The following is a 26,901-nucleotide window of genomic DNA, read 5'->3' on the forward strand; positions in this document are numbered from 1 at the left end:
CTATGTGTACATCAATATAGTATCTAAATCTTATTGATACCATGTGGATAGAATTTATCTATTTCCAACTAATTAGTATGCTTATTGTTTTTAGAAGTTAAATATTAAAGAATGAAGATGCATACAAATATTTTTTAATCTGTCAATGTAAATTATTTTCCATACCTAAATTACTATCTATGAAATATATAATGCTGGATTTTCATGTGTTACAGTTTGCATTGTATTTAATCTTTCTATGAATCTTCACTTCTCTAATTCCTTCTTAAGCTTTGGAAATTTAATTTTATGTTAAATCCTATGATTCATTGTCAGTTCACTTGGAAAAATGTCTTCTTCATTTTTCAGTGCATGTATCTCATTGGCAAACTATTGTTTATTGAACTTCATTCTTTTCGTGGAATATTTACTAAGATTGACAGTCAATTTCTTCCAAGTTGTCAATTTTAATTTTTTAATTGTTATCATCTACTGTATATCTGTTTTCTATTTTGAAGGTTTTTTGTCTTATCTTTATTATTCTCCTAATTTTGTAAGTTCTATACTCAATTTACTCTTTGTATAAAGTTTTTTAATGTGGCATCTTAGGTAAGTAATTTAATAGATTTCATATTTTCTAAAGCAGACATAAAATAATCAACATTTCTTAGACTATTTTAATCACATTCCAAACTTTGAGATTTGTTGTGTTTTTATATATGCCAATTACTCCTCTTCATTAACTAAAATTAGAAAATTGTGCAGAAATACATTACAGTAATACTCATTGACAACTTTATATACATTTCAGAATATGCATCTTAACCAATTATTAACATTTTGAAGAACAGAAAAGCCATACCATCCTTTTTATCTACCTTCTTTCTTAATGTTGTAAATCTATTGCCCAAGATTCAATTTGCTCTCCATTTCTTTTGGGTTAGCTGGTGTGTTGTATAGTTTAGTATATATTACTCTGCCTCACTGTGTAGTTCAAGTGAACAGAAACTCATGGCAATCCTCATGTATCTGCCTGCAGAGAGCAGAGATTACAAGTGTGTGCAGTTCTGTTGGGCTTTGTTTTCACATTAAGTGTGTACAAGGTTGAAGTCCACAAAAATCAGTTCCCCACCTATCCTTATTCCTGAACAAATTTTTGTGAGAATTTACTGTTATTTTTTTCTCCAAGGAGATGGTTTCTCTGTCTTCTAGCCTGTGTTTCTAAAGAAAGCTTTCTGTACTTTTTCCTGCATTTCTTTGGAAAAGCATATTTCTTAATTTTCATTTGGGTATATGTATTATCTTTGTTATTTATCAACTCCATTAGAATCTATCCAGATATGAGTTTTATTCATGATGTGCTGAGATTCTTCAACGTATTGAATCACAGTTGTAAATATGCTTATATAGTTTGGGGTCAATTATAGGCATAATTCACCCTCCCAAACTCTTTCATCTGTGACTGGACATATATGCTTGTGCATACATTTGTGTGTGCATACACATACACACACCTATGTGTATGAGACCATATTAAATTATTTCAGTAGCCTGTGAGGTACTTTTGAAACTTTTGTATTAAATATCTGGAGATTAACTCATTTATGTTGCTTTACATTACTTTAACTGACAACCCAGCAGTCCTTCTGGGGTTATAGAGGCCATGCAGTGAATTTTTTGCTCTCTTGTAGATATTACTTAATTTCTGTTTTAAAAATTTAGTCTTGTTCTGTTTTATTATATCAGTAATTTTCCTCTGAATTTCTCTTTGGTCCTTCTTTTTGAGTAGTTGTTTGTTCTTTTTTTTTTTTCACCTTAACTCATGCATCACAGGTAAAACTTGTCTAGAGTATCAGCTCTAAACAAACAGTAATTTATTAAACATCTGGGTCATTTTCTGGTTCATACCTGTTGATTTTCTCTCCCCTTGGGACTAGCAGCTGTTCTCTTCTGGTTCACAGAATGTAAAGAAATGTTTAACTGTTTCATGGATACAGTAAATGTTATGGTGTGCAACTTGAGTCTTCTCATTAAAAAATATGATTTTTTTTTTAAAAAACTTAATCACTTCCACACAGTGTTGCGTTGCCTTCTTAGGCAGCGTTCATTTAAAGCTTTACTCTGTTGGCATATGTCTGACCAGTGTTGGACATTTCTGTGGCATTTTACTCAGAATTTTGGCACTGGCATTTCTGGACTCTACACAGGATTGCCCTCATCCCTTCCTCCATAGGCTGGCTCCATTCCAAGAGTCTCTGCCCTTCTGGACTGACTTACTGCATCTACTCTGCATTCCAGAGGGCTTTATTAAGGACTGGAAAGGCAAACACACCAGACAGGGACAGCAGTGAGTTTTTGTTGTGGTTGTTTGTTTACTTGTCTGTTTTGTTTCTTTTACCACCTCTCTGACTTGCTTTATTATCTACAGAGTCTTCATATTGTTTTCTGATTTGTTTTTGGTAGGGTATGGGTAAGTGTCTTTGTCCTGCAACCCCTGCCCCCAGTGTTTAAATTCTTGTAAACCTGTGCACACAGGCTATGATGGGATTGATATTTTGCCATCATGATATCTATCTATATATCTATATCTGTCTATATCTATATCTATCTATCTTTATCTATTTATATCTATCTATGTCTTTATCTATCTATATCTTTATCTATCTTATCTATCTATCTATCTATCTATCTATCTATCTATCTATCTATCTATCTATCGAACCACCCTGTGTTCTATTTGAAGTACAGCTTAAGAAAAAGAATGTAGCCATGTGACAGTTCTCATATATAAGCTCAGCATCCAGGAATTTGTGGCATGCTCCCCATAAATTTGAGAGAGCATTTACTACTTAAAACACCCTAATTTTGATAGAATTCTTTAACTATTGAACATATATGCTTGCTAACTTGTAGTAAACATACCTATGTGTACTAACTTTCATAGGGGAAGACTATACAACTTAATAATTAAAATCAGTAGAGTGAAAATTATACCATTTGCAATGTAGTCACATTAATTTACAACCAAGATCACAAAAAAAGCAGGATAGATGAGTTATAAATTATGATCAAGGATATCTATCACAATTAGGGCGTTTTAAGTAACAAAAGTTATAGCAATGAATTTATCAGTACTTGGGTGGCCATGAAAATGGCTGTCTTAAATCAATAGTCATACAGTACATATTATGTCTGACATCCTTCTATTATACACCTTTGTGTCAAGAATGGCATAAAGATTACAAAAATTTTAAACATTGCAAGGTGTGACAAGAAGTTACCATAGAAGTCTTTCCACCTGAACCAAACATGTACAATGCAAGAGTGTTAAGAGTCAGTTGAAAATAATCAAGCCAGTTCTAATTTGAAACCTGTGTCATTGACTGCAGTACCACTGAACTCGGAGTGGTAAAAGATTAACACTCAAGCCCCTGTGTGCTTCACAGTAAGCAGATTTGTTGGCATTCTGCCTGCACATTTGCTATGTTTCAAAGGTGTCACCTTACTCTGCAACCAGAGTTGAACTAAAGCTGTAATTTAGAAAACAAAGGAGATAGCAAGCATGTGGTATGTGTTTTAATACAATATGACCCAAATACATAGTATGTCTGAATCTGATTAGGATGTCATCAAGTTCTGTGACTAATTATTACATATTAGCTAGTAATTATACTTAATTATTTAGTTATAAATTATTTAACAGTTACTTGGAACAATACATGTTAAGAAATATTGAATCTTTTCATGATTTCTAATTGCATCTTTCTCATCTGATTTTTAATTCATGGTTGGCATAAAAATAATTATAAATGTAATTTCCCTGCACTAGAAAGATAATTTGTAATATTGGACGCATTCTAAAGTTAGGTGGGCATAGATAACCTTATAACTCAGATTCATGTTGACTTTTAAGTGTTCATAATCGTATAGAATTAGGAGACATGTGCCTTATTGAGTAATTATTTGCTCAAAAATTTACATTTCCACACTATCACCATGACTCTAAAGCACCATCTATAGGATAAAATAGATGACATATGCACTCAAAATTACCATTTAAAAACTAGTTCAGTAAATATTTGCAAATAAATATTTCTTTGTCATAGCATATAGTTTATATTTGTGACTAAATTTTTTATCTTATGACCCCAACTTTTATAGTAGCCTACCTCATTTAACACTGAAATGTCACAGGGGAGTGCTCATTTGCACATATAAACTAGTTCTCATGAATACAACAATCTAGGTTACATTTACAGCATGATGATTTCAAGAACAAAACTAATAGAATGTAAAGTATATATCTTCCTCCAAAACGCCTAAGGAGATGATCATTTTAAAACTGGATGATGTAATCTTCTACCCATCAACTGCAGTTTGTTTTGGTTTCTCAAACATTACATGTACTTTCTGTGAAAATGTAAAAAGTCACAATTTTGTAGTTTATATTCTAACAGTTATCATAATTTCATATTAATTTCCCTCTTTCTTATAGGTATTAATTGATTCACATCAGAACTTACTATAATATGTTTCAACACAAATGGAGATGAACAGTTATAAGTAATTTTACGAAATGGCCAACCTTTGAAAGGTCAAACTCTAAAATCCAACAAGTTTCAAACATGTAAATAAAATCAGGCCTTATGAATAACTGATGACGTTGCAGTTCTTCTTAATATCTGCTTAATACCCACTAGCACTGAACTCTGTATGCACCTTGCAGCAATGCATCAGTACACAGCAGAAAATCCAGTGTCTTAGTGGGTCCGGTAATACTCTAATTTCCTTCCTGTTACTATTGTAAAACACTCTATCCATAAGCAACTTAAATCTAAACAGGATTCATTTTGGGTTACAGTTAGAGATCACAGATCTGTCACTGAAAAAAAATAATTAAATATGGAATTCAGAACCCATAGAGAAGTATTACTGGCTACCCTAGTGAGAAGCTAGTGCTTATCTAGATTTCTTGGACAGCTCAAGACCACTTACAGAAGGATGGTGCTGCCAATGGTCATTGATTCTCCGGCTTCAATTAATAATCATGTCAAAATAAAAATCCAAATGATTTGCTATAGGCTATACTGATATGGACAGTTCCTCATTCAGAACTTTCTTTTCAGATAACCCTAAGATTCATCAGGTTGACAGTTAAAGCTAACAGGGGCAGGAATTGTACAATAAAATAATGTAGCTGAATATTTAACCAATGCATATCTTTAGACTGCTTTGGAGACTGGAAGAATAAAATCAGATTACAAGCATGGTCATGTTCCGGGTGAGCATTCTCTTCCAGATTGTTACATGTTCATAGGGCCTTTCCTTGGTGTATGAGCAAACAGAAACCACACATTTGTCTTTTACAAAGGCAAATCTTTTCACAGATTTCTCTCTATCATTACCTCATCATAAACTAATTAACTTCCAAGGTTTCTATACATAAATTCCATGACATTGAAGATTAAAGTTCCAGTATATGATTTTTGGAAGGACATACTCAGTCTATCACATTGCTGTATACTCTGGCGTTTACAGGGAAGGCATCTCCTGAATATGATGAAAACAGATTTCTAGGCCTATGTTTCCATTGACATTTAGTATCAGTGCCTTCTCTGGCCTCCTTGACATTCTAGTAATTCAAAACAATGATTTGGGGAAAATGATTGCTAATCCATTCCTTGCCCTTACCCCTTCCTTAACAGGTAGTACCAGCATAATTGTATTTATGAATTACTACTAGTGCACATCAAATGTAAGTAATAGTAGCATCTCTGTAGAGATATTAGATGTTAGCGATGTGAAGTTGGTTACTTTGCAATTGCTGAGATTAAGCAGTATTACCGTCTTGGAACAGGAACCAAAAAGATTGCAAGAGCCAAAGGATGGATATATATATATATATATATTAGTGAAATAATGTTTACCAGATATGAAAGGACTATTATACACATGAACTCAATGTATTCCAGGATTACCTGTACAAGACCTACATAAAGATTAAAGCACCCAAAAGATGAGCTTAAATATGGGAAGGGCTCTATTGTCAATTAATGGCTCCTGGAGAGAGAGATTCAGTTTTCATCAGAGAAGTGGTCATTGTGTGGCCACCTATGATCCTATCCTAAACACAAGAATAAGCAATATTAAATGGAATCAGTGGCTTTAAACCTGAGCAGATTACTTTGGAAGTAAAAAGTGGTGGGGTATTAAGGGAAGAATTAGAGGGCTGGGAATGGCAGTGGGTATGAATTACAAGTCATGTTTATGAAATGCATATTTGCTTTTTTGCTCTGAGGTACCAAACTTGGTGAAATAATCATCACATATTTATAAAGATCAGCATAAATTCAGTAAGTTGGTTTAAAGTGATTAAAGAAGTAAATTCTATTCTTTTGTATCTCCATTTAAAATGCTTCAGGTATTTTAATTCATAATATTCCTGTGTAAACTAGAAGCAATATTATAGAGGTTTTTCACATGTGCAATGTGACTGAAATTGATATTGGACAATATCTAAGATCACCTTAGAAACAGTATTGAATAACATGATTTAGTGAAATCATAATTAAATGTGAGAGACACAATATTCCCATATATAGAAAGAGAGAAAAATGACTAAACATGAAATATTTATACTAATTTAATGAAATAGAAACCAATGATTCCAGATTTACCTATGATATGTGATGCTCTGTATTCATTCACCAGCACTGAAAAAAATTTTTAAAAAAATAGTGAAAATACATCTGGGTTTCTTGGCAGTGTGATTTTCTTTGGACTGGTTTAAATGTTTTTCTACAATTAAAAGAGTAATTACCAGTGTGATTAGACTGGTAATATGAAAAGCTGGTATAAGCCTTTAATACTTTAATTTTTCATTCCATGATTTATGTACAACATAAAATTATCTACCTGGTTCATTAATTATAAAACAGGTGTTCAATGAATTTTGTTTTCTTACCCTGGTCAAAATTTAGTTTTTAACTGCTTTTCCTAGTAGTTTAAAATTTGTATTTATGCAGTGACAATTCATTATATAAAACTTTCTTATCATGTATTAATGGATCAAAATATATATTTTTCTTTTTTATTATATTTGTGTTTTAATTTTACACATCAGCTATGGGTTCCCCTGAAATTTATCTTAAAACAGTTGATAAAAAATAAAATCTTTGGAAAATCAATTGTAGTAACCCACTCTATTAATTTGAATACTTGTTAACCCCAGCACTTGGGAACCAGTGTCAGACCATCCAGCGGTACATAGTGAAACCTTATTTCAGAGACAGAGAGACAGAGAGAGAGAGAGAGGAGAAGAGGAAAGAAGAATGTTTGTTATGTATAAAGGAACTTGATTATATGTACAACTGTTTGTTATTCATTTTCTTTTGATTTGATAAAAGGAAGAAAAGTTTATTTCGAGCACAAGGTTTGTAAAATATAGGAGTCCTTCATGGTGGGCAGACATAGGCATACCAGCAAGTGTTGGGCAGGACAGTATTGGACCTGGAGCTAGAATCAGCACAAGACTGTAAACTGTCAAATCCTACCCACAGCAATGTACTTTCTTCAACAGAGCTGTATCTCCTCAAACAGTGTTAGCAGATGGGGGACAAGTAAGCAAATACATCAGCCTATGATGTGAGGCTTCTCATTCAAGCCACACATTTCACTCTGAGCCCCTGTATGATCATGTGCTATCATAAATAAAATGAATGTAATCAAAATTTGAGTGTCCCCATAGTCCTGAGCATTTTCAGCAACATTTAGTCTCTTCTGAGATTCAAGACAATCTCTTAATTATAACATCTTGTAAAATTAACATGCAAATAACATTCTTCTAACATTCAATACTATAGAAAGTGCATTCTAATTGCAGTAGTCATACTGGAAGTTGCATGAGGCAAAACTGGGCCAAAGCAAAGTTGAGACACATAGGAGTCAACACCAAACCTTTTTCAGATCCATGACCCGTGCCGAAGGCTTTGCTTATTGCTAAATGCATGTATATGCACTATGGACATTCCAGATATCTGTGGATATAAGAATAGTGAATTGATTCCCTTCGAACTAGAGTCACATACAGTTACAAGCTACCCTGTGCATGTTAGGAACAAATCCTAGGTCCTCTGCAGAAGCATCAAGGGCTTTTAAATGACGAACTATCTCCCCAGCACAATAGTCTATTATTATTATTATTATTATTATTATTATTATTATTATTATTATTATTTTAATTTTCATCAGACAAACACTTAGGGCACAGTTAGAAGGCAAACAAATTTTTTTCCCAAAATTTTACAGGAACAACCTCTCACCAGATGTTAATATTGTTTCCATTTTAAACCATCCAGTGTGGGCCTCTATGAAGTGCATTTCTCTCAGTACTTTTATGTTAGAGCCTCTAATGGAATTTGTTTACAGCATTCAAATGCTTTTCTAGTCCAAAGTATAAGATATTCCAAATGCCTCCAAAAGAACAACCTAGTTGGTTATTCACATCAACAACACACGATCTGGTGCCAACTTCTATATTATTCACTTTGCTGTTGCCGTGCTAAAATATCATGATTTTTTTGGGGAAAAAAAGAGTTCATTTGGAACTTATGGTACTGGACAAAAATTGCCCATCCTGGTGTGTAGGCTTAACAGCAAGATGTAGGCATGGTGGCAGGATCAGGAGGCTGTGAATCACATCTTTACCCACAAGCACAGAGCAGAGAAACCAAATAGAAGGTGGAAAAGAGCTACAAATCCCAAAATCCATCATCAGTGATATGCTCCCTACTTCAAGGCTTAACAACCTCACCAAACAGTACAACAGATAAAGGCTAAGCATTCAAATACCCAAGTCAATGATAATTCTTACTCATTCACATCACACTTCCATTTGAATAATTATACGTCCTTTAATGAATAACAATTTATATAAGATACCTATTTATGCCTTTTATATGTAAAACTGTAACTAGTCACAAATTTAAAAAAATATTATACCTATTTATGGAAAATTTAATTAAAACTTCAGTTACATATTATGAAAAATAATTGCTTTGGGAACATGTTTTTTTTTTTTTTTTTTTTTTTTTCCCGAGACAGGGTTTCTCTGTGTAGCTTTGTGCCTTTCCTGGAACTCACTTGGTAGCCCAGGCTGGCCTTGAACTCACAGAGATCCGCCTGCGTCTGCCTCCCAAGTGTTGGGACTAAAGATGTGTGCCACCACCACCTGGTGGGAACATGTATTTTTATTGATATTTTAACTATCATACATACAGAATGCTACTCTTATAGGAGAAAGAGTTTATCAAAATTAGTGTGACTCGCCTTACTTATAATCAACCTACTCTGTGGCCAGTAACAATTCTATCATTAACAAAAATCAAATTAAAGAGAAATCCAGAGTCTGCTGAAAAAAGCTATATATAGGTATTATTTAACACAAGTAATTTTTAGGTCCTGACTTACGTGTCATAAACTGTTCTGAGATTTATGCATAAGATGGCGGTTTAAATTCAGTATTAAAATGTGTATCCAGTGTTATGGTTAATTGGCATTAAGTGCACATCTAATTTAGAATTCCATCCAGCCTGTGGGATTCCCATGGCACCTGGACTGAATTCAGTTAATTGCCATAGCTGATTCTTCATATGTCTCAACATATAGTAGAACTGGATCTATGAAATCATTTATTGAATTAGCCTCAAAATGTGCCAAAGGATATATTAGCTTTTACTCCCTTGGTAGTTTTTCAGAGCATAAATTAAGTGAGCAAATTCGAAGAGATGAGAAGAGTCAATGTGCTTCAGGAAGTTTTTGAAATGCAGTTAATCCTTCACTAATTAGGGGGCTAACTTCTTCACAAACTAAGTTATAAGAATCCTAGGAAGAAAAATCCAAAAGTATAAAACTAATTCTAGATTGCAGTGCAAAATGTTGAGTGTCTAGACAGTGAAACAAATATGCTTTGACTAGTCTGTTACATTAAGGGAGTACTCCTAAATTATACACTTATCTTGAGTTTTTAAATTTGGATTCATTTATTTTTTAATTACTTACTGACTAACCCTTGTATATCAAATATAAACTCAGATGATGTACATAAAATGATTTTATCCTCACTTCATGAAACTCGTGTTTTAATCAGGGGAATAAAAGTCAAACTGCTGAAGGGAGGGAAATGTTGACACATGTCTTTAGCTGGGTTCACTATTGACTGGACATCATAGAGTGTATATGTGCAAATGGATAAGGCTAGGCAGTTACTAGGTAGTCAGTATTTTAATTATGGGACTGCTCTTATAAACATGCTAGTTCTTAACTAGAATGGCTCTAAGACTTGATGGGTTCTTGTCCATAGGGGTCGTTCTTGGCTATGCAGGAAGGACAATATAAATAACTCACAGCTGGGCGGTGGTGGCACACACCTTAATCCCAGCACTTGGGAGGCAGAGGCAGGTAGATCTCTGTGAGTTCGAGGCAAGCCTGGGCTACCAAGTGAGTTCCAGGAAAGGTGCAAAGCTACACAGAGAAACCCTGTCTCAAAACAAAACAAAACAAAACAAAAATACAAAAACAAAACAAAACAAAACAAAAACAAAAACAAAACAAAACAAAAAAGTTCACAACAGGGACGGGTGAACAATGTGCTTGGGCATAAAAGAGTTTATGGAGAGCTTTATAAAATCACATAGTATCTGGGATTTAAGGGCTCTGAGTTGTAGAGTTCATGAGATTTTAAGAATGATTATAGCTTTTCCTGGTAGACAAATGTGGGTCAATAAGTTACTAAGGAATTTCTGTGATACATCAAGCAGGGGTTATGAGCTAGACAGGGGAGATAATAAAGGTAGGTATATTTTTATGAATTGTGATTCAGTAGTGATGAGTGATGGCATGACTTTCATAACAACAGCAACAAAAAGAAAACTTTCTTTGTTTGAAAAATAAGAAATTAATGTTATTGATTGTGATTCCTAAGACTTAACGTTAAGGCATCTCCATTAGTCACTGTTCTATTTCCATGGAGGTATGTTATAATCAAGGCAACTTAGAAGAGAAAGCATTTAATTGTGTATTTGCTTTCAAAGGGTTAGTCCATGGCTATCATGTCATGAAATATAGTAGCAGGTGGGAAAACAAGTCACCATAGCAGTAGCTGAGAGATTTCGTGTTCTGTGAGCATTGGGAAGAGAAAGTAAGACTGAGTCTGGTATGGGCCTGGAAATCTTAAAGCCTTTATCTAATGGCAAGCCTCTTCCAACAAGGCCACACCTCCCAATCCTTCCTAAACAGTTCCAATTAGGAAATATATGTTCAAATATATATATGAGGCATTCACATTCCAACCACAAACATGAAATTTAGTATCACTAAATAAAGAGAATAAAAGGAATAATTCATTGCAACATGCCAATGCCTTAGGAGTTCATACATCAGACTGGTGTCATAAATTTTGTTCAAAACAAACAATGTATTACCTTCTTAATATGAACTTTAAAGGTATATTTTTTATCTTCAAAACTTTTTGTTTCTGTATGTGTTTCTGTTTGTATACGCAGTGAGTGTGAGTGCCTCTAGAAACAAGAAAAGAAACTCAGATCCCTGGGACTAGAGTTAACAGCTAAATGTGAGATGACCAATGTGGATGCTTAGCAATTTCTGGAAGAATAGCAGATGTTCTTAACTACTGAGAAAGCTCTTTCCATTAAATACTTTTTATAGTTTCACTCATTAAGTGAATTTCAGACATTAGTATAGTCAATCACCTTACATTACTATTCATGACTTAATCAAAATTAGGTCAAATATTTATGTATTTCAACTCTCATTTCCTCTGCCATTCTTTGTTACCAGCATGATGTGGAGGCAGAAGTAAGATGCAGGTCAGCCTTCTGGGGAAAAAAAAAATCACATCTAGACAATTTCAGAGCAAGAGGCAGAAATGAAAAAAGAAAGTAAAAAGTTTGCCTCAAGCAAGTAATTGAGTCAGAAAATAGAATGTGACAATGAGCAGCCCCTGTGAGATAAGCTGTATCTCTCTCCACAGGATGGGGAAAAATAAGGAAGAAGATATTATCAACATGAAGTTCTTATTGTTAAGTCTGAGTGCAGAAAATTTTTGCTGATTTCTAGTAAGATCAGGGTTGGAGAATGGGTTATGTTTCGTGAATACAAACTTTTTGAAGGGGTCATATATAGACTGATTGGATACTGACTCATAGGAAAATTTCTTGGTATGTTAGTATGATTAAATGAAATATTCAATGAAAATCATTCACAGGAAAATCTAGCTTTGCTTTCTGTCTATACCTATGCAATGGATTTAAATAAATTCTACTAGGAGTTCATTTTATCTTAACAATAGTTTGGAAAATCATAGTTATTAGCTTTTTATTGTCAAAATTCAAACCTGATTTTAATGACACATGCTTTTATCCTAGTAGTTGAAAGGCTTAGATAGGAGAATCTTCAACAGATGGAGGCCAGTCTAATCTATGTAGTTAGTATCAGTCAGACCAGAGCTAACAACCACTTTGAAAATAGAAAGAAAAAGAAAAAGGAATGAAGAAAAGAATGGAGGAAAGAAGAAAGAAAGAAAGAAAGAAAGAAAGAAAGAAAGAAAGAAAGAAAGGAAGGAAGGAAGGAAGGAAGGAAGGAGGTATTCATTCCAATTAATAACTTGTATATTTTATGAAAAAAATGCATGTTTTATTGGCCACTGAAATTTAAAATATATTTTGTAATTTTTAACAGTCTAATAATGAGGACAACTTTCTCCACCTCTTATTGCCTCCAAACCTCTTATGTCCTCCTCTGTTTTCTCTCATTTTCATGGCATTTTATTTTTCCTTAATATATTAAAAAAGAGGCTGAGCAATCCTTGGTGTATCCACTTGCATATACTTATATATTTCTAAAAACATAAGAGAATATATTTATATTATATTCATTCTGAATATATGTGTGTGTGTGTGTGTGTGTGTGTGTTGTCAGGGTTGACCATTTGTGATTGGATAACCAATTAGTATATTCTTGAGTGATTTAGGAGTGATTTATTCCCAGTATGGTCTACTCTATTATTTCTCATTACAAGTTGTGTTTAGAAAAAGAATTTCATAAGCCTGATATAATTAGCATAAACCCTAGTTTATTAAACCTTGCAAACCAATGATTGTCTTTTGTATTTTCAAATGCTTTGTTATTCATATAAAAACCATATCATATGTATTTTTAAATCTGTCTTATTCTCATATGTTATTTATTATAGAACTCACACACTTTGTAGAATTTGTAAAGGGTTTATTCAGATTAAGGTAATTAAAAAATCAAATATTTTAATTAATAGATACTTTAAATTTCTTTTTGTTGTCTATCTTAATAAGTGATAATGTGATATTTTTATTTGAATGAGATAGAATATAAGCAAATCAAGTTATTAATGTAAAATATTTTAAAACATTTTTTCTTGAAAACAACAGAATTAACTTCTTACGAATTTAGAATTATACAGTAAACTAATCTGAAATATTGCTGTGGAGTTTTAATTGCTGTAACAAAACAGCCTGACCAAAAGAAACTTGGAGAGGAGAAGGTTTATTTGTCTAAGCGTTTCCTGTCCATTGTGAAGGAAACACAAAGCAAGAATCAGCACAGAAACTTGATGACAAAATGTAAAGAGAGGCTGTCCAAATGTTGCTCACTTGCTTTGTCACCAAGGATTGCTCAGCCTCTTTTTTTATAGCATCTAGGACAAAGTACCCAGTAGTTGCACCACTCCAAGCACCTGCTTGACGAATCTACCAAAAAGAATAAAACAAAACAAAACAAAAGAAAAAAAAAACTGCTGCATATAAATCTCAGGGAACATCATTGGCGAGGGAACAGAATCTTTAAGAGCCAGAGGAGCAAGAAATCTGTGAAATTGTATCTCCTAAATGACAGGGAAACATCACCCATTAATTCTTAACAATATGGTACTGAAATAAGGTCTGACCAAGAATAACTAGTAGAAATTTGCTAATAAGGAAGGAAGGTCACAGTAATCTCATGGGACTCTACCTCTAGACAAACAAACACAATTGAAGAAATGTGAGAGCTTCTTAAACAGTGTCTCCTAGGGGATGAGCCCCATATGTGTTTATCCAATACCAAGTAGCTTGTCCTCAAATCATATATACAAATAACACTAAATGAACTAAGCATGTTTTAGTCATACATTTTTGTATGTATTTATATATGTAACATTAATGAAGAAACTTTCAATTCAAGAGGACTCATGGGCTTTGGTTGAAAGGGATTGGAGGGAATTGAGAGGGAGAGAAAATTGAGGCCAAGATTTAATGGATAATACAAGAATTTTTTAAAAGATTGTAATTTAAAATTCACAAATAAAAACAATAAAGCTTTCTATAGAAAATGGTCTTCAATATCTCTTGTGATTTAGAAGTGTAAATGAAAATTACAATGAGATATCACCTCAAATTATTATAAAGAAGATAATAGGTAAGTCTAAAATGGATCCAAAGAAAGAAGTATTCTATTATACTTTTGGAATGACTGTACTTTATACATCTGTTATATAGACTAGTCAAAATATAGAATCTACCTAGGTGTCTCTAAATGGATGCATGCATATAAAATTGTGGTATATATACAAATTGAAAATGTAGGCTTTTTTGTTTTGTTTTGTTTTTAAGTACAAGGATGCAATCTGTTAGTTTGACTGGTTCTAGTTTTCTCTAATGGTCTCCATCTCTTGCAAACTGTAGAGTGCTACATTGTGTAGCAGGCTTTCTTAAACTCCTGGCCCCAAAATTAAGACATGGGGACTTATCATTAGTTATGAATGCTTTGCCTTAGTTTAGGCTTATCCTACTAGCTCTTATAACTTATATTCATCTGTTTCTCTTCACCTATGTTTTGTCCTGGGCCTTTTGACCTTCTCTTTCTCCAGTACGTACTAGTTTCCCGCTTTTGCCATGTCTGGCTGGCTGACGGCTGCCTGGCTGGCAGCATACATACATGTAACACATCTTTACATAGTTAAATATTCTGCAACTCAAACAAAAGTAACACACCTTTACTTAAACAAATATTCTACTCTACAACATTTACCTGTGGGTATAAGGATGAAGTTTTAGTATACAGTTATAAATTACACTGGTTTAGTAAAGGAGTGATAAGAGATTCTCCTCCAAAGCTATGACCATGTTACCCTTGGGTGGTTGGCTAGGTTTCCAATACCAGACATGATTTCCTTCCATTTGAGCAGGCCTTAGGTCCATTTAGACAGCTATTGGTTACCACAAAGATATGAGCATCATTGCTGCACCTAGGGTTACCACGCCATGATGGATGGTCATTGTTGTGGTTCATTGGCATTACAACAAGATAGGACTGCCATTGGCTTTCTTTCCCTTGTAGGCTTGCATAGTACCTAGTTTGGCTATAAAACTTAGTGCCCAGAAAGGAAGATTCCAATTCAGAGCTTCCAAGTCCTGTATCTGAAAAAGAGGGCATCTTCAACATAAGAGATACCTGGAAGGCAGCAAAGGACTAGAGCAATAGCTTATTGTTGTGATAATGTATTGTACTCTGTGATCAAACACCCTGAATGTGGGTTTCTTATGCCTAATAGAAAATATTAGTTGGTCTGTGGCTGTTGGCAGTGAGCACTATCAATTAAAGTGGGATATTTCATTTAAACTGTGTATGCACATGCTAATGCCATCAAGCACACACACACAATACATATATTTGTACTATATATGATTTAATAAAAATAAAATATGATTTATTATGTCTTTTTTCAGATGGCATTAGTGTCTCATGTCCTCCTCTCTCCTTGTCTAGCTGTATTGACCTTTTTTCCCCTCCCCCATTAATCCTCCACACCTGTCTTCCCATTTCCCTCTTAAATCACTTATGCTCTGATGTTTCCTTCTCCATTGGTTCCTCAACCACACTCTACCTTTCATCCCTTTCCTAAGTTCTGTGTTTTTTCCAGGTTCTAGACTCACCTAAAGGTGTGGAGCTATAGCATTTGTGTTTCCCATTCCTATTACTCATTTGCCAGCTGAAGGACACTTAAGTTGTTTTTATTCCCTAGAAATCGTGAATAGATTCAAGGACCATGACTCAGGATCTATTGTGTAATGTGTTGATTTCATTGGTAATATGCCTAGGAGTGAGGCATCTGTGTCTTATGGTAGATTTGTTTGTAGCTTTGGGGGAGTTTTCCACACTGTTATCAAGATTGGCTGAACCAGTTTATAGTCACACTCACACTAATTTTGAGTTCCTCTTTCAATTTTCCTCCCCAGTACATGTCAGTTTTTTTGTTGATATTCTTAATTCTTATCAGTGCATCATATATTACAGTACTCTATTACTAAAGCCTAATTGTAACACACATATGCTTGTGTGTATTAGAATAGAGACCCTAAACATCAAACTAAACATCAGCTAATTCATTCTAATAAAGATGCTAAAAATATTCATTTACTGGAAAAGTGACAATGTTTACAGTAAATTGTATTGGAAAGCAATATATACACTTGCAGAACAATTATGTGAAATTGCTATGTCCCTTTTGCCACAAAAATGAAAATATCTATACTTGAAAAGATTTCTGCAGTCATGCACACAATAGTACTGAATACCTGTTGTTGGTCTGCACAAAGCTAATAGTCAACAATCAGTCATGAATGGATGAGGTCCTCAATGAGCCCTACATCTTTCCTCTAGACTATTGGCTGTTGATAGGTTCTGAGTGAGAGAGAATAATTGCCTTCAGGTTTGTATCCACTACTGAGCTCATTAGGTTCCAACAGAATTGCTTTGCACTTTTTATATCACAAATAATCCTCATAAAACTCCATGGGTCTCAAAACAAAATAAACAGTCATGAATGTTAGAAGGATAACTGTCCTGGAAAAGAGAGTAGAATGGGGTAGCCAGGAGATGTGAAAATGAACGTATACAGGATGAATTATACACTTGTGTGAAACTGTCAAAGCACAAATTTAACACTTAGTTTTAAAATGATTAAAGACATAAATGTAAGAAATAAAGCTGATAAATTATGAGAAACAGAGAATGCTTTGGGACTATGAAATGGGAACTGATTGTCTTAGATGAGATCCTAAATGCAATGCAGAAAATAAAGGGGAAGATAAACAAATAAAATCACAAGTAATCAAAATGTTCCACACAGCGAAAGAAACAACAGGGTGAAGATCAAACTACAAATCTGGAGAAAAATATATATAATTCATAAAGAACAGAAAATATTAACATTACTTGATTTTGAAATAAGCAGTGGACTTAAATCAATATTTTTTAAGAAGACACCTGCTCACCATAACTAAACCTTGGGAAAGTGTAAATCTAATCCTCAAAAAGTAATCCTCTCACCTCAGTGTGTGTAGATATCAAATTTTCACATAATTTTCAGTTTGATATGAAAGATGTGAAGAATAGGGAATAACATGGACAACAATAAGGAGGTTACACATATACACATATTAATACTGGAGAAAGATATGATACAGCAATTCACTATTGTATGTATACTAAAGAAAGTGAAACTAGTATGTAAAATAGACTTCTCCCAAGTTCTGTCCCACTTTATAACAACAAAATTCACAGGTCCAGGAGATAGATTCAACCAGTCTGTTCAATTAACTTACAAATAAGGTCTAGAAAATACATAATCAGATAATTTCTCTCATTTCAGCATATATATAATACATAATTTATGTAATATTAACTGTAATAAGCCAGGCACAGAAAGTAATATTACATAGTCTCATTTATAAATATTAAAGCATTTTATATCAGTCAATCTATTTGCATTAACTAGTACTATAGTAGTGTCTTAAGAGTCAATGTAGAACTGGGTGGACCTTTTCCTGTAACTAAGACTTCACTTGCTACGCAATATTTGTTGAAAAACTATAACTAGAATAAAATTAAATACCAATAAATAAATCATTGATTTTTGAAAATAACATTCTAAATTCCCATTCAAAATCCCATATATTGAAACTTCCATAAATACTGGCTGAATGTATATTACTTAATACTAATTTTTGTCAAGATATTAAGATTAAATTTAGTTCTACATTTTTTATTATTTCAATAATCCACCTTTTTTCTTATTTGAACTATTAAGTCTTTATAAACATTTAAATGTCATATTTTTATAAACATTAAATGTCATATTTTTTCATGAGCCTTGGTATCATATAAGAGGTACAAAATTAGAAAGAATATGAATTCTTTAAAAATATTTTATTAATTTGTGTGTATGAATGTTTTACCATAATGTATGTCTGTGTATCACATATGTGCATTGCCTGCTGAGGCCAAGGTGGATTTCCTGACCTGAAATGACAGGAGGGTGTGAGCCACCTTGTGGGTTCTGGGAATCATATTCAGGTCCTCAGGAAGGTCAGCCATTGCCTTTGTCCACTGTCTCATCCCTCTGTCTCCTATTATGAATGTTTTATCTAGGCGAGAAAAAAATTACTAATATGTGCACTAATGAGATGATTATATTACAGTGCCTACTTATATATTATTGTTTTACAGACGCTCCAAAGTTTGTTTCAAATCAGACAATGTATTACTCCTGGGAAGGAAATCCAATCAATATTAGTTGTGATGTGAAATCAAACCCACCTGCATCAATCCATTGGAGAAGAGAGAAGCTAGTCTTACCAGCTAAAAATACCACTCATTTAAAGACATACAGTGTAGGAAGAAAGATGATACTAGAGGTAAGCTTTTGGGAACACATAATAAGCATATTTTACCAGTTATTGATTATGTCAGAATATATTTAATTTAAATTTCTGTAAAACATTGAAATATTTATATACATTTCTTACTTATTTAAAAATTAATTTTGTTATTGATATAATATCCTATTATTATCTGTGTTTATATGTTGAAATATTTTTCTTGAATTTACTTTTGAAAGTGATATAATTATGTTGGTAAGAAAACATGGGGAGGTAAAATAATAAGTTTTTTCCATATTATTTTATTATTTGTAGTGTGTAACAAAAGTTGAAAATTTGTTAAACAGCTCTGATTATGTAATGCAACTCATAAATCACTTTGATAAGGTCGATTTTCAAGACATACAGGTGCACTTTGTGATTTGCTTGTTACCTTTCCTTGCTACCTGCTTTTTTTTTAAAGTCAATAATTTAACTTCCATATTGATGATTCCAGATTCTTTGTTCATAACTATTATTCTTTGATTGTCATATAAACCTATCAGTTGGTTAATAATGTGTAATTCTAGAATAGGTTCCTAAATAAAGCACTTGGGAGGAGATGTCAATTATTATGCATATATTACAAATATTAAAATCTGTACTGGAAATTTGATCATATACCTTGGATTATTTCATCTTGTATTTTGTGCAGCAGTTTTTTTTAAATATTGGTCTTATTTAATTTAGTATTTTTCCAACACTATCATTAAATTTTAGAAAGAACAACTTGACAGAGATTTATTTGGGTTCGGAGTTCCAAAATGTTCAGTTAGTCGTGGGTTGATCCCATACACTTGGGCAGAGCATTACAAAGGCAGGACCATGTGAGATGGACATTACCTCAGAATAAAAGACTGGGAAAAGACTTTCCAATCAGATGGATTTAAGAAGCAGGCTGTTGTAATATCTAATAAAATAGACTTCAAACTAAAATCATTCAAAAGAGATTGGGAAGGACATTGCATATTTATCACAGGGAAAATCCAACAAGATGAAGTCTCAATTCTGAATATTTATGCCCTAAATACAAGGACATGCACAATCTTAAAAGAAATACTACTAAAGCTGAAATCGCACATCAAACCCCATACACTAGTAATGGGAGACTTTAACACCCCACACTCACCAATGGACAGGTCTGTCAGACAAAAACTTAACAGACAGATAAGGGAACTAACAGACATTATGACTCAAATGGACTTAATAGATACCTATAGAATATTCCACTGTAATGCAAAAGAATATACCTTCTTCTCAGCACCCCTGGAACCTTCTCTAATATTGACCACATGCTTGGTCACAAAGCAAATCTCAACAGATTAAAAAAAATTTAAAAAAATTTGAACTAACCTTCTTTATCTTATTGGACAACCATGGATTAAAGTTAGATTTCAACAACAACAAAAATTACAGAAAGCCAGCAATCTCGTGGAGAATTCCCTTTATGTTTGATGAGAAGCAGAAAGCAATAGATTGTTGGTACTGGAATTTTTTTTTCTTTTTCCAATTTTATTTCATTCTGTTCCCCAGCCAGTAAGATGGGGCTGTCCATGTTCAGTTAGGTCTTTCCAACCCTCTCAAGAAACACCTTCACAGGGACAGTGACAGGTTATGCTAACATCTGACATCCAGAAATGTTGTCAATCAAAACCAACATCACAATAAAAATTTTTTTTTGTACTATTGTTGGATGAGAGGTCAGAACACAGGCTTCATTAATTCTTCCTTGCTTGCTTCTTTCCTTATTTTCTTTCCTGTGTGATTTTCCTTGTTTCTTCTATATTTCCATTTCTTTCAATCTGTGATATGTTAAGTGATTTCTGGATTTGTTAATCATAATGGAATTACTTGTGACACTTGTAAAGCCTGTTTCTGGGCTATTTTGTTCCTGAAATCGGGGGATCTGTGAATTCAATGTCTTATTTCCTGTTAAGTTCTCAATTCAGCATCAAACCATTTTTTGAGTTCATAAATTGAACTCTTTGAAAATGGCTCCAAAGTGAGTATCTTTTTATAGAGTATTAATATGAAAGAGAAAAACATCTGTACTGCAGTCATAGTACTTGCTGTGGCTCTCCTGCTTCTTCTATAAACACCAGCTTTCTTGTCGAAAGTACTAAAATCTTTCACATATGACTGTGAACTAAGAAAAGATTTCTCACATATATTTGTAATTTATTTAAACCAGCCTCATTTATTAAAAGCCATGGGTAAGGATAATCATTTTCTGACTCATTTCAGGGAACATACAAGAGTTAAATCTGTGCATTAAGCTGTTAAGCCTATGAACTTTTCTTAGCTGGACAGCTGACTTGAAAATGAATGACATAGCTGTTTTATACTTTACTTGTTCAGAATAATCATCTTCAATAGACCTCAAAATTGTTCTCTTAGTTAATAGTCTCCCATTACCACTAACTCATTTCTTCTCTCTTTCAGGACAGGGTAGAAATTAATGGACAATCCGTGTTGTTAGCATAGTCTCTCTTTCCATAGTTGCTGGAATTGAAAATTATACTTATTACCATCATCAAATATCTTTGAAGGATGGACATTTAAGAATTTCGGCACAGTAGAATTATAGAGTTGACTCCACTTTTCACCAATAAATCCCTGAAGGATAATTTAATTTCTGATTTTATTGTGAAAAACTGAAGTCCTGTCTTTTTCACCTTAACAAAAAGGAAATGGAACCAAGATAATTACTACAGACTTTAAAGTCTTGTTTATGGCATTTTTACAAGGCACCGTTTTCTTGCCAAATAGCTGTCATGAAGAAAAAATGAAAACATCGAGGTCTTGAACTAAATATTAAAATACATGAGAGGCATGTTATGTATGTTATTCATGTTCTCAACACTTCAGGGGTAGAATTAGGACAGCCTCAGCTACTGGTGAATTTCAGATATGCATGGGATAGAGAATGAAACCATCCGGAAACAAAACAACAAACAAAATGGGAAATTAGTGGAGGACCTGCCCCACACTTACTTACCCCAGGAACTCTTGAGGATTGAGGGATAAGAGACTTCGAAGTACTGAAGGAGAACAGAAAGAAAACACAGGATAGATTGGGGTGGGCCTGAATCCTATCCACTGGCCCAGAACTTTATTCCAAAGGTCTATTTATAACAATGCCAAGGAGTGGAGAAAAGATCTCCCTCTTGATAGTTACAGTCACCTGGTACCCAGGCCCGTGGTCCAATCAACCTCAATGCAGTCCTGCTGGGTACAGCCACTAGGAAACCTAGTGGGCTCCAAAAGGTCCCTCTTATTTATATTTTAAAAGAAAAAAATTCTTGATGCAACTGCATCAAACTTAAATGCAAACAGGTTAACATAATTTAAATATAAAGATTGTTATGCATAGTTACAATTTTCTCAGTCTTATATCTTAGAGCAAAATCTAAATATTTCTTGCTAGCAAAACATAGGATAAACTTCTAATGTATACATCTTAAATTGAAACACTTTCTTAAAAATTCACCAATCCATAGTGCATCAATATCAATAGGTTAACATAATCATTTCTACAAGCCTACTCTCAACTTACAATTTAGAACTATAAAAACGTAACATTAATTAATTCAAGTAACAAAAAAATAATTTTAAAATTAAATATACTGAGGAATATTAACACTCTCTCTTTTCTTAAAAAAAACAAATTTCTCTATTTAAATAGTTTTATCATTATATAAACAGTTTTATAAGTAGTTCATAAGTCATCTGTGTTGATATAATCTATATGCATAAGCAAATTCAAACTGTCCCATTGTAATGAAATCATTATTGTCCATTTTATTTTTTAAGTTAAAAAACTCAAAAGAGTTTTGGTACCATTCCTAAAAGGTCCTTTGAGTGCTCCTAGACAGGGCCTGGCTTGTCAGCTGCCCTTAAGTCTGTATATAACTGTCAGAATTGTAATGAGTCTTAAGCAAACATTTCCAAGTAGAAGTTCCACAACCAAAACATTTTAGTTTAAGCAAGTCTCTCTGAAACCTCAGCTTTCAGCTACCGCTGCACTTTGCAGTCTGCAGCCTTCCCTAAGCAGATTAGAGAGCTTTACCTCTTAGCCAAAGGGGCTCAAGGCTCCTTCAGCTGCCATGAGCTGAAACTGTGGGCCTTCCAATGGTAACCCAAGTTTTGGGAGGAAAAGCCATTACCTACACCACTGATGGTCCAAGTGCTCAGCAAGCCTCTTCCTATAGGACCTACTTTTAGTAGAAACATGTTGTATTAAACTTTGCAGTTCCTTTGAATTTTATTTAATGACATCATATACTTCCTTAATAATTTTCCTATACTTTGTTTATCAGAAAATAATTTTGCCATTGAATAGGTGTAACAAAATGAAGACATAGATACAGTTAATGAATTAATAGGTAAAGCATGAAACAGTTCAACTTCGAATGTCTAGGTTTGTGGATTTTTGTCTTTAAAATGTTTGCAGGTGGCATTTATGCATTTAAGAATATGTATATATGTTTTCACAAATGTGCCTGTATGTGGGTTGGGGATTTAGCTCAGTGGTAGAGCGCTTGCCTAGCAAACACAAGGTCCTGGGTTTGATCCTCAGCTAAAAAAAAAAAAAAAAAAAAGACAAATGTGCTTGTAACAACAACGGAAAAAGAGGCTGTAATTTGAAAGAGTTCATGGAGGGTGTACAGGTGGGTTTGGAGAGGTGAAAGGGAATTGGAAATTGATGCAATGATATTAAAATCTCAAAAACAAAAGAAGTGAAAAACACATGAAAATAAAAGACATGTTTTTATTATTTAATAATGCTTATTGGATCAGGTAAAGAGTTCTATGAGAAGTCATATAAAGGAACTGAACAAATGTACTAGTAGCACACATGCTTCAGCCTTTTAAAATCTCCTTGATGATTTAGCATTTTCATTTTTATTATTATGATTATTTTAGATTGCCCCTACATCGGACAATGACTTTGGAAGATATAACTGCACTGCTACTAACCGTATAGGCACAAGATTTCAGGAGTATATTCTTGAGTTAGCAGGTGAGTATAGGACAGTAATATCTGATATTCATAACATAATTTTATACTCAAATGGAATTTTAAGTTAATAAAATTTTATCAACTAATTTTACATAAATAAAAAATATTGTTTATAGTTTTTAAGTGAGAATACAAAACATTATTTAAAGTAATTTATCAAGGATTGCAAAATAGAATAAAAACATTTGACATAACGAATAGTGAATATTTACACTCTATTTAATATTTAAAGCTCATTTTAAAATTTAATTTCTTCTGATGTTATATGCGATTTTTTTAATAGTATGCAACATGTATTTTAAATAAAATTATATTTGAAATAATGTAAAACAACCTTTAATAATATACATAAATAGAAGCATTCATAAATACATCAGTTTTATTTAAAATCTGCTATAAATTCATCCAAGAAGAATGAGTTGCTTTTACAGCAGACGTGTGAAAATTCAGTGAGAAAACAATGCAATAGATGTGATCTTAAATTATCTTTAATTTGTCATCACAGTAAATGCTTCATGAAGCACCTGATCAATATCAACATTACCAGTCATGAGGAAACTGTACTTGGTGCTATGAGAGGCAATCACAAGGGCAAAGAGTAATCTTTGTGATATTTCTCCCCACAAGCTCAAGGAGAATCAAATCTAACAAGCATGATACTTAAGAACATGTCTCTAGTGTAGTGAGCAGAAGCCAAAGCTCTTATTCAGTCAACATACTCTAAAGGCTTACATGAAGCAATGCTCTTACATAGTTTGTTCACTAAGGTCTTATAAAATTAATTTAGTTTTAAAAACAAAGAAGCTTTAAAAGAAGCTAAGGCAAATTATCAAATGCACATAATAATTGTATGAGATAAAATAATTATCATCATCTTACATTAATATTGTTGACAAAATCAACAACTATTTGTGGCTCATAAATTAGTAGTAAATGACATTTTGCATATAATCATTCATTGAGGAATAGTGTTTTCTGAATTGAGGGCAAACATTTTATTCAGAAATGTGACTATTTAGAAAAAAACACTCAAATATCTTTAAAATACCAAAACACTGTCCTACACACGATGATGCAACATTAATTAACATTTTGATTCTATATTATTATGGAGATAAGACACATTGATATTAAACATATACATTTATTAATTGGACAGTTTATGCTTTATGCTCCATTTTGCTATTTTCTCTGATGTAGAACAACTTGATCAAATATATTATGACAAGTATTTTCAGCCTTATTGGATTTTGTAGTTATAATCATAATTCTCATTATAATTTAGTTAAATTCATAGATTAATTTCATATATTTATCAAGACAGAATGGATATTTGGTACTGTGAAACATTATATCTTTAGACATATTTGTGTGCACATAAATACAATTTATATATCTGTCCACACTGTGGTTTAACTATGAGCATGAGCACATGTAAACTGGTTCACAGGATTTCCCAGAGTAGGTCTCACCTGCAAACATCATTTCTATTTGCTTTGCCTGTGAACATAATAAAACAAGGCTTTTAATAATCATTTTTATATTTTCTACATGTTATGGAAAAATACATTATTATATGTTGCAATAATAATTTTATTAATTTATTGTGTGTAATGTTGCAGGACAATAAGTATTATATTTCTTTAAAAATTACCAGTTCTTTCTTTTGGGTTCTCTTGGACAATGTGAGGTAGTAGTATTAAGAAAGTGTGATCAAATAACATCCAGCAGCTAACAATGTGAACCTCCACTTGGAGCTGAAGGTTTCCTTTCTCCATGCCACAGAAGACATTCTCATGTCTACCTGAGTGGACTGACATAAGACAATGTGAGTTTGTGATTTCAAAGCACCAAGAAGGTAGCAAGTGCTCAAAGGTAGGAGATAGTTGTGATTACAGTCTACCATAGATCATACAGATAAATTTTCCTTTCAGTGGACATTAGTGGCGTAATTCATTTTTAGCTGCAAGACACAGATTTAATATAATTGGTATATGTCTGGTGCATAGAAAAGGATCTTGACTATTTTAGACATTCAATTCTAACATTTTTCATTTTTTTTCTTTTTAGAATCTTACTTGGCATTCTTGTTCCTATTGCCATTAAGTGAAATATCTGATACTGCCACTGCACAATTGATTTTCTTAACCTTCATTCAGGGCCCATACTTACCACTTTTAAAGTTCAAGTTGTCATATTTGACTCATCTTTTTAACCTACAGGGACCCGATCAAATTCAATATTTTAGTTTTTTTCCCAAGATTGATTTAATTCATAAATAGCATAAAGTTTCCACCTATATTTTCATCTATGTCACAGATAAAACTCTAGAAGTCACTTTGGAGAATAGAGAGCTGATTAGAGGTTAAGCTATGTCAATTGAGCAGAATTTTGTAGATAGAGAATAATCATCAGTTCAGTGGTCTATGTGATCAGATGGCATTGTACCATAAAACGGGGTAAAGTTAGTTCATTTGAAAGACACAGTTCCATTATCTGATTACAAACCTAGGTTTCTCTCAGTGAAATACCATGTAAAGATGTACACATTGATATTTATTTAGAGAATTCATCGAGTAAACAGATTTTCAGTAACTAATCATAATGTCCTTTGATTTTTTTTCATGATCATACTGTAAGAAAAGCACAGCTTATGCTAACAATGATATTGTCAATTTTTTAAACCAATTCCTAACTGCTAATTAACTACCTACTCAACAAATGCATGGAGAGTTTCCTCTAGGTGCAGTATGCTCTTCTGGATCTCAGAATGAAAAGTTGAATAAGAAAGGCACCCAGTTCAATACATATGGGTTACAATAGAACTTTAAATAAAAAATCTTGGCGATGTAAAATTGATTTCTGATTTGAGTTCCTGAGAAGAGCTTCATATAGATGTCAGCTTTTGAACTGGGGCTGAATAGGAAAGAAGAACTGGGGCCAGTGACAATGGAAAGACTACACAGGTCAAGGTGACACTGACAACAAAAATACTGTGCTATGAGAGGGTGAGAATTACTTAGAAATGAGGCATTTAGTGGAGGACAGAAGAAATACATTTGATGAGCAGCCCAGTGTTTGGCAGTGTTACTAGTGAAATAATGAATGATC

The 26,901-nt window shown here is 33.1% G+C and overlaps 1 protein-coding gene across 2 annotated transcripts in view; it reads left to right on the top strand.

The window, feature by feature from the left end:
- Nucleotides 1–26,901, top strand: part of Ncam2 (neural cell adhesion molecule 2) — a 412,339-nt gene that overhangs the window by 312,034 nt on the left and 73,404 nt on the right. For both annotated transcript variants that reach the window (XM_036203263.1, XM_036203264.1), the window contains exons 10-11: nucleotides 18,577–18,764; nucleotides 23,694–23,790. In XM_036203263.1, coding sequence (XP_036059156.1) covers nucleotides 18,577–18,764; nucleotides 23,694–23,790 — 285 coding nt within the window. The remainder of the gene's footprint in view (nucleotides 1–18,576; nucleotides 18,765–23,693; nucleotides 23,791–26,901) is intronic.

Source organism: Onychomys torridus, chromosome 12 (assembly GCF_903995425.1).
Source record: "Onychomys torridus chromosome 12, mOncTor1.1, whole genome shotgun sequence".
Classification (NCBI taxonomy): domain Eukaryota; kingdom Metazoa; phylum Chordata; class Mammalia; order Rodentia; family Cricetidae; genus Onychomys; species Onychomys torridus.